This window comes from Podarcis muralis, chromosome W (genome assembly GCF_964188315.1).
Source record: "Podarcis muralis chromosome W, rPodMur119.hap1.1, whole genome shotgun sequence".
NCBI classification, from domain to species: domain Eukaryota; kingdom Metazoa; phylum Chordata; class Lepidosauria; order Squamata; family Lacertidae; genus Podarcis; species Podarcis muralis.
In genome coordinates this window covers 9,076,101-9,085,788 of record NC_135674.1, presented here as the reverse complement: position 1 = coordinate 9,085,788, position 9,688 = coordinate 9,076,101, and the positions used below count along the sequence as shown (strand labels likewise).

Genomic DNA, 9,688 nt, shown 5'->3' with positions numbered 1-9,688 from the left:
TACCTCCTTCCCCTCTCTGGATCGCGAAAGAGGTGGGGGGAAGGGGGCGTGACTCCTTTCTCCGCTGCCCCCTCAGGAGAGAGGCGGTTTCGGACAAAGAACCAGGCAGAGACTGACAGAACCCTCCTTCTAGGAGCTGCGGAGGGGCCATGAGTTGCTGATAGAACCTTGCAAGAGTCGGGGTAGGGTTGCCAGGGAGACCTTCCCGCCCCTTTGGGGGAAGCAAACATCTTAGACAGAAGGGCCAATAAGGGTTCCTCCTGAGAGGAAAGACAAGGGAGGGGATCCGTCTAACAAGGAAGCAGCTGTTCTCTCTTTGGACCTGGACCACAAGGCAGAGGTAATCTGACTTGCTCTGGGGCTCTTTTTGCATGTCCTTTACAGCAGAAGGATTTGATGCCATTCAGCCTGTTCACCTCACTGGTGTTTATGTTCCCCACAGGTTTCTCTCCCCCCCCCCCCCAGCAGCCACAGCTCAGGAGGTCAGACCTGCCACTGATGTTAGTAGCAGCAACTCCAAGAAGAGAAAACTAAATAGCAACAGTATCGAGTGAGAAGTTGAATCCATCTCCTCTTGCTCCTCCCTTCTTTCCAGAAGCAACTCCTCCATATCATCTATTATTACTACTACCACCTCCCTTTTTCATCTGGGGTCTCTTCCGACCATCACCTGCAGAAGAAGTTGTGCTTTAAGGACTCATTGGACCTTTTGGACTTGATGTGAAGATGGCCGAAGAGTCTTCCCAGCAGCAGCTCAAAAACAAAAGTCTCTTAATTTCCTCTGTAGCTGTGGGACATCACACAAATGGCCTGACCAAAGCTGCCTCCTCTACTGTCTCCAGTTTTGCCAATGGTAAACCTGGGTCATCCAAGAAGCTAGTGATCAAGAACTTTAAAGGTAACATGATGATGCCATTCTTTATCTCTGAAATATGTATCTACATGAGGGATGGCCTGTACAGTATATTGCAGAAATCTTGCATGGGTGAGGGCTTATTCATTACACTGTGACATGGAATCCTTTGTTAGAGGAAGCCAGGCCACTTACCAGGTCTCTGTTACAACTTTATCTCCAAGTGTAGCCCTTTCTTTTTTGCTAAACCAAAAAACTGTCAGCTGCTCTTTCATATAGAATGCACAAAAGAGGCATGCTCTGTGGGGTTAAATCTCCATGTAACTGGTGACTAGAGGGGGAGGAACAGGGATTGTTTTTTCTTCTCCAATGGCATTCAGAATTAAGCCAGTCCTCAACATGGCCACACCCCTTCACTATACACCCCTGCTCCAGGTTCCATTTTTTGCTGCAGTTTTAGTGTGTAATGGAATATGAAGTTTTTAAAAGTACAACAAAAAGAGGAAAAGTCAAGAGCAGCCTAATTTTAAATAGTTATAGATAGAAATTGTAACTTGGAAAAACCAAGTTTTTGTGAAGCTTTACAGCTCTATTCCATAAGTTAGTGGGTGGAGCGTCTCAAGCAAAGCTGTGTGCCATTCCCTGCGGCTGCATCATGCATGTGAGGACCTCTGCTCTGGAGTAGTAGTACAGTACTTACGCAGAATAGTGCAGAACATCCTTGACCCTCTCCTAAAACCATACACAGGAAATGAGGTGGCAGCACTTCATTCGTTTCCTTCTTCCTCAGTCGGTTTGGGGTAAAACATTAGAGATACAATCATCTCTACAAATGTAATTTGAATCAAGCACAGTTGTTTGCCAGAGGCAATTCATCTTGTGGGGAAGGGAAGGAGCCTATCCTTTTCTGGAATTTTGTGTTCCCCAAGATTTGTCTGCCTCCATAATTTGAGAACCTGTCAGAGTCTTCTAAAGTGACAAAATATGGACAGATGCAAAAATATTCCCTCTGGTGTTTGGTTGAGTCCCAGGTAAAAGGACAGGCAGAAAATGAGAGGGAGCTGAAGTTGATCTTGGCTGAACCCTCAGAATTTTACAGCATGATGTAATTAGGGTGTTAAATTGGGAATGTGGAGTTCCTTCGATAAATTGAACTTCAGCTAATAAAAGACCATGAACTGCTATTCTTTGGTTAATTCTGGTACCTTTATGGGTAAGAGGGGGAAAGCTTAGAGTGATACCTGCTCATACCTGTAAAGCAGGTGTGAATATGTTTTTCTTTGGCATTGAAGAGCTTTGTTGTATCCTGTTTGGAAAAATCCCTTGTGTCTTTAAATATGTCTCATAAGACAGTTTTGCCTCTTAAGCACATTAGTTAACTTATTTATTTTAAAATAAAGTATCTTAAGTATCTTATTTCAGGGAATGACAGCTAATTAGAATATCTTGGTGGTTTGTTTCTTTCCTTCACTCTATTAAAAAAAGCAATACAGGTGGTCCTTATTTTTGTAATTTTGGCCTCGCCATCATAAGCACATTCCTGTTTGTGTACCCTAAAAGTGCATATCAAGTTGCCTTTTGTTAAACAATGTTTGCCTTTCCCAGACACTTCCACTCATTTAAAAAAAAAAATCTGCTTCTGACTGGTAAATGTGAATCCTGCAGATGTATTTCCTGTCTCATATGTAAATCCAGTTCTTATTGAGCACCTATTTGATTCTTTTTTGCTCCTTTTGGGTAAATGTCTCAGTGTCAAATTAATGGTACCACGCATGTGCTGTGAATTTGCATATCTAGTCTGTGTCTTCTCCTTCCTCTATATCAGAGGGCCAGATTTGATGAAGTGAACATGAGTGAGGGCCGACCAAAGTTGTTGTTAGAACTGAAGTTGTTGGGCATTTTTAGGATTTAACCCCAGAATTGTTGAACTTTTTACAATTTTACCCCAAAGTTCTTGAGCTTTTCTTAGGATTGAGGTTGCTGAGGTGTGTTTTTTAGGATTTTACCCCAAGACATGCACTTCCATGGGGTTCAGATTAAATTGACCGGCGGGCCGGATTAGGCCCCTGAAACGGACTTTGGACATGCCTGCTCTATATACACCACTCTTACCACAACTGAAGAGTGTGCAAACGTCTGAGGATGAGGATATTTCTTTAGCTGAATTGGTAGCTCTAGAATTGGTACTGATATCAACTGTACTAGAAAATCTGGTGTTCAGGTCACATGTATTGATACATTGCCTGAAACTGGTTTAAAGTTAAAATCATGTATTGGAGTACTTGTCTAATGTGCATCTGGTGATAGATCCATGCCATGAGACAGACTGCTACATTGTCTACCTGCTGAAGATTCTGAAAAATCCTCAAGAGAAGCTTTGCATACAGCACATTATAGTAGAATATTTCTGAAGGCATAAATGCTTTATAGGTCTGAATATGAAAGAAAATTGGCATCCTAGTTTTCTACAGGACACCTATGTAATTAGCAAAGCTGTCAAGTTCAGTGTGAATGTCCTCATGATCTGCAATCAGTTGGCTTGATGGTTCTTTTGTCCTCCCCAATTCAACTGGTTCATCACTCTGATGGGGTCATAGTTTGGTAGAGGTCTGTGCTGTTAAGAGTTAATGTTTGATTTTAATTTGTTTTACTTGGAAGTCACCACTGTGGATAAATAAATTGCAACACTAAAGAACTTCTACCTTTAGCTACTGATGGGAGAGAGTTCTGGTTTCAGCTGGAACTCACAGGAACTCAGTTCCTGCACCTCTCAGGTTGGTACTATTGCCATTATAAGAGAGCAAGGGAAGCATTCATGGTGAGTTCTGGCACCTCTCTTTCTAGAAAAATAGCACTGCTGCTATCTTAAAAAAACCCCAACAGTTTACAGCAATAAAACATAAACCCCTTACAGTAGAAACCATATAAACAGACATTCTTCCTAGGTTATGAGTTTTATTTATTATTTATTTATTGCATCAAATTTATGTACTGCTTGATAGTAGAAAAAACCTAAATGATTGATGTCTTACAGAAGTGTGGGTATTATATGGCACCTGTAAAACACTGAATTCTGCCAAATGAAGTGGTTGAGTGGGCACATGGGTAAGGTGATCTCATAAGTAAACTGATCCCAAGTTATTAAGGGCTTTATATACTAATAGTAGAGGGACGCGGGTGGCCCTGTGGGTTAAACCACAGAGCCTAGGACTTGCCGATCAGAAGGTCAGCGGTTTGAATCCCCGCGACGGAGTGAGCTCCCGTTGTTCGGTCCCTGCTCCTGCTAACCTAGCGGTTCCTAAACACATCAAAGTGCAAGTAGATAAATAGGTACTGCTCTGGCGGGAAGGTAAAAGGCGTTTCCGTGTGCTGCTCTGGTTCGTCAGAAGCGGCTTAGTCATGCTGGCCACATGACCCGGAAGCTGTACGCCGGCTTCCTCGGCCAATAAAGCGAGATGAGCGCCGCAACCCCAGAGTCGGTCACGACTGGACCTAGTGGTCAGGGGTCCCTTTACCGTTATACTAATAGTAACACCTTGAACTTGGCCTGGCAGCAAATCGGCAACCAGTTCAGACCTCTAAGCACAGGTGTTATATGCTGATAAGGGCTCACTCCTGCCAGCAGTTGTGCTGCAGCATTCTGTACTAACTGCAGCTTTTGGATAAAGTACAAGGGAACCCCCCTGCCCAAGAGCACATTGCAGTAATCCAATCCCAAAGTAACCACTGCATGAAATGCTGTGTCCAGGTTCTCTTGGTCCAGGAATGGCTGTAGCCGTCAAACCAGTTGGAGTTGGTAAAAGGCACTTCTAGCCATTGAGACTACTTGAGCCTCCAGTGACAGAGCTGGATCCAGAAGCACCTCCAAACTGCAAACCTCCTCCTCGAGGGAGTGTAACCGCATCCAGGGTAGGCAATTGGCCAGTTTTTCAGACATGAACTAACCCACAGTGCCTCCATCTTACCAGGATTCAAGTTCACTGCTGTGTCCAGGCAGTAGCCCAGTGACACAGAAGTAAATCTTGTGGGTCACTATTGAAAGCTCACTAAATGGGCCTTTGGTTGGATCCAGAAGAGCTGTTCTTATGTTCTTAAAAAAGACACTTTTAAAAAAAATATCTTCCAGATAAACCTAAACTGCCTGAAAATTACACAGATGAAACCTGGCAAAAACTGAAAGAAGCTGTAGAAGCTATTCAAAACAGTACTTCCATTAAGTACAACTTAGAAGAGCTCTATCAGGTAAGTGTCAAAACTTGTAGTGTTCAGAACCATAGGTAAAGTCCTACATGACTGAAAGCAATCCTGATGTTTTTAGGCCACTTTGTAGGGCCTCAAACAAGATCCTGATTTCGAGTGTGGGAATGATCTCATAATCACTCAGTGAGGTGTGACCTCAGGTTGGACAAATGGCATTTCAGATGACCAACAAGAGCTCCTTCACAATTTCATTTCTGGGCTTGTCAAGCGAGATTTACCGTATTTTTCGCTCTATAAGACGCACCAGACCACAAGACGCACCTAGTTTTTGGAGGAGGAAATCAAAGAAAATATTGTGAATCTCAGAAGCCAGAACAGCAAGAGGGATCACTGCGCAGTGAAAGCAGCAATCCCTCTTGCTGTTCTGGCTTCTGGGATAGCTGCACAGCCTGCATTTGCTCCATAAGACGCACACACATTTCCCCTTACTTTTTAGGAGGGAAAAAGTGAGTCTTATAGAGCAAAAAATACGGTACTTTTTCCATCAGCCCAGTAGAAATATTCATAAGTTAATCTGACCTGCTGATTTCTGGTATGTTCACTATTGGCTTATAGTAGTGCTTTAACAAACACTGGCCACAATTTTAATTGTCCTGCAGTTCAGAGATTGGCAGACTACACTTCAAAGCACATCTCCAAGGGTGCAGTGCTTGTCTGACCCAAGATTCTCTAGATGGATATGCTGAGCAGTTTCACAAGGAAGCAAAGGGTCTTATTGTTGGAATGGACACTTCCATCCCAGTTTGCTTCAGGATTGTGGTGTGCTAGTACAGACTTGTTGTGAAGTTTAATCATCCCAGAAGAGAGGGACAGGGAGGCTCCTTTACAGGACCTCTATCTGGAGTGTCAGGAAGTTCAAGTGGACCTGCCTTCTGATATATATATTAGCCCACTCTTATAAAATATCAATATGGTTTACAGCAGTTGATAAAATAGGACATAAAATACAATAAAACATTCTTGGTGTTTACCAAGCTGTGCAGCACTCAACTTGTGATGCTAATGGGAATGAAAATTAGTGCACTAATCTTGGCTTGTTCTTCAGATAGTTAAGGGGTATGCATCAGTAACTGGAAACAGCTAGAAAATAAAGTTGCCAGGAGTAGAATCCAAGTTACAGTATTGCTAACAATATGGAACTTAAGTTGCTTACTGTGTTTTTTCAAAGAGGTTTACAAAAAAGATAAAATAATAAAATTATCACTAAAAAATTGCAACCATAATTTAAAACATACAGAAAGTTCAAACCATAATAGAGTAGGCTATAACAAATTCAAACTAAAACAAGCTTTCTAAACATCTCGGTAGGCTTGTTTAAATAGTAATGTCTTCAGCATGCACTGGAAAAAATACAGTGAAGGCACCTGCCTGATATCAATAGGGAGTTCCACAGTGTTGGTGCTGTCACACTAAATGAAATGAAGTACTAACAAGAATTCGTTCAAAGCGTTAATTCTATCATGCAACAGCAAGCTATCACTCTGCTTTGGAACACATTTTTAAAAGAATCATAAGAATCAAGGCCAGAATGCGGCTTGCCACTCTTAATTATTGGCTGAGACTAGCCTCCCTTCTGAGCGGCCTTGCTTCCTTGACTATCAAAGATGATTTCCACTTGATATGGAAATGAGCAGTGGATAATATAATAACAACTCTAGGATTCAATCCACAGTTCTTACTTAGCATGGGGAACGAACAAGCAAAAACATTATTAAACAGCGTGTGGTAGACATAGAACGAAAGGCAGACCTAACCAGGTCCCCCAAGTTTTTAATTAGCGAAACCAGAAGATACTCAACTTCCCAAATGCGCCATACATAGCTAATCTTGAAATACCAAAACAACCAAGGGCTTTCACGTTGACCCATTGTCAGGCCCTCCTTTCAGCAGTACAGGAAGGCCGTTATAGGAAGATACCATATGACAAGAGGAAATGCCCATGTGGCTCTGGGCAGCAGGAAACAACGGAGCATGCCCTTCTTCATTGCCAGTATTACATAGACATTTGAGCCAGGTTTATCCAGCCCATCCTATGTAAGTTCCCTGGGCATTCAGAACAACACTACATCTCCCTATTACGCCCAGAAGTGACATATTTCGTCGCCAGATTTTGCACCACCATGATAGATATTCGCCGAAGGATGGTCTATGTTACTAATCAGACCTATCCCATACAGCTGTTCTTTTTTAACTGATCTCTCTTAAATTTTCCTTATTGGTTTTTATTCATCCATTATCTATGCTTAATCAAGTATTCTATGTATATGTTTTAATCTACATTTGGTCTTTGCTCCCAATTAATTTAATAATTATCCACTTAGAGATACAGTTATGCTATTTATTTAAATGTTTTGCTTATGCTGGTCTGTGAACGTAATAAAGTAAATTCATTATAAATAATATAAATAAATATAAATAAATATAAATATAAATTCATTATAAATAAAATTTATTATTATTCATTCAGAATTCTTTCAAAGCATTAATTCTATCATGCAACAGCAAGCTATCACTCTGCTTTGGAATGGCATCAGAAGTAGTGTTGAAAGCTGCAACCAAGGTGTAGGCAGTGGAAAAATCAGAGGAGCATGTTCCTCCATTTATGCAAGTAGCAGTGCCTTGTATTTACTCAAAAACGTATCTGGATCACACCCCATGTGCTCAGAATTTTCAGGATAGTGGCCAATAACAATGGATATTTTGCTATGGTTTGAAATTATGTTACTTGTGATTGTGCTTCTCTAGATCAGTGCCTCAAGTATATATTTCATTGACTACAAACAGTTCTGTAAACTCAAAACCTGTTATATTTCTTTGTTACTGTTTGTATTTCATGTTAGGTCTGTATAATTTTTAGTGGTGCTATTGTAAAGACATTTGCTGACACAGGGTGATAGTCAACTAAGTCCTACTCAGAACACACCCATTGAAATTCCTGAAACTAAGCCAAATCCATTAACTTCGGTAGGTCTGCTCTGAGTAGGACTAGTGTTGAATACAACTCAGTTTAACTTTGATCTTGTAATTGTCTGGTGATGCCCCCACATCAGGTAGGCCTGTTTTTTAAAAAACTCACCTGGAAGAAATAATTTCAGCTTGTGTTCTTTTGAGAGCTGACGTGTAAATAAAAAGCTATATATTGCAGATGGAGTTCTGCAAATGTTTGTGGATTACTTTCATATATCCTTTTCTTTTTTTAGGCTGTTGAAAATCTCTGCTCATATAAGATTTCTGAAAATTTGTACAAGCAATTAAGACAGATTTGTGAAGACCATATCAAAGCACAGATCCATCAGTTAAGAGAATATCCTTTTTGAGTAGTAAGTAACGTGGCTGAAAAGAGTTTCACCACTCAGTGTGTCACTTTGAAGTCCTGTAAAATGCAATATGAGAATCGCATGGATTAAGAACCATTCAAAGTCATTACTTGTGAATTCTTATGCTGGTTGTGTCATGACTGATGTAACTCTGGGCCCTTGAAAAGGGGTAGCATAAGGCTCATTGGACCCACGTACCTACGGGACCGCCTCTCCTGGTATGCCCCGCGGAGGACCTTCAGGTCCACAAATGACAACATTTTGAAGGTCTCAGGTCGCAAAGTGGTTAGATTGGTCTCAACTAGGGTTAGGACCTTTTCAGTACTGGCCCCAACTTGGTGGAACGCTCTGTCACAAGAGACTAGGGCCCTGCGGGACTTGACATCTTTCCGCAGGGCCTGCAAGACAGAGCTGTTCCGCCTGGCCTTTGGTTTGGACTCAGTCTGACCCTTATGTTTCCCTCCCCTTATGGTTTTGATGAGGCTGCATTTTAAATTGCATTTTAACCTGTATTTTAAATTGGTTCCCCCCCTTATGTTTTTACTGTAATTTTACTGGTGTTAGCCGCCCTGAGGGCAGGGTATAAATAAAAGATTATTATTATTATTATTATTATTATTATTATTATTATTATTATTATTAGACTGATTCGAAAATATTGAACTATTCTGTTGGTTAGAAATAAAACAGAATGGGGAGGGTTGGTTAACCTTAGGGTTGCCATATTTTGAAGAGCAAAATTTGCTGACTTCTAGGTCAATATTGTTTACACTGACTGGCAGCAGCTCTCCAGGGTTTCAGGCAGGGACTCTTTTCCAAAGACCCACCTGGAGATGCTGGGGATTGAATCTGGGGCCTTCTGCATTAAGAGCAGATGCTCTGCCACTAAACTATGGCCCTAAAATAAACAGAAGATCGCATGAGCAGAGAGAGGTTTAAAGAGATGGACAGACCCTGGATGAGGCTCTCACTCATAGGAAGTCATTAGGCAGAGGCTGGGCAGCCACCGTAGTGTAGGGGGTAGAACGCTGGACTTGAAGGGGGGAGAAAATGGACACAGAGGAGGGGGGAGGGGGAAGCCCTTGGAGGGATGAGGGATGAGGGAGTCGGGGAAGTGGAGAAAGGAGAGATAAAGGAAGATGGAGCCTGACAGAAGGAGAGAGAGGGAAGGAAAGGAAGAGGGTCCAGACGAGGAGAGTGCTTGTGGGGGGGACTGCAGGCAGGAGGCAAAGGACTGAAAAAGCCACACAATGAGGGG

General features: G+C 41.8%; 1 protein-coding gene across 4 annotated transcripts in view; it reads left to right on the top strand.

Annotated features, from left to right (window-relative positions):
• The first annotated feature begins 6 nt into the window (after positions 1-6).
• LOC144326398 (cullin-4B) overlaps positions 7-9,688 on the top strand; it is a 163,655-nt gene continuing 153,973 nt past the window's right edge. For 3 of the 4 annotated variants that reach the window (XM_077922972.1, XM_077922971.1, XM_077922970.1), the window contains exons 1-4: positions 7-340; positions 443-898; positions 4,980-5,095; positions 8,314-8,417. In XM_077922972.1, the coding sequence (XP_077779098.1) occupies positions 727-898; positions 4,980-5,095; positions 8,314-8,417 (392 nt within the window). In that variant the 5' untranslated portion in view covers positions 7-340; positions 443-726. Of the gene's footprint in view, positions 341-442; positions 899-4,979; positions 5,096-8,313; positions 8,418-9,688 lie in introns of those variants that run through there. The other variant, XM_077922973.1, reaches the window with a different exon arrangement.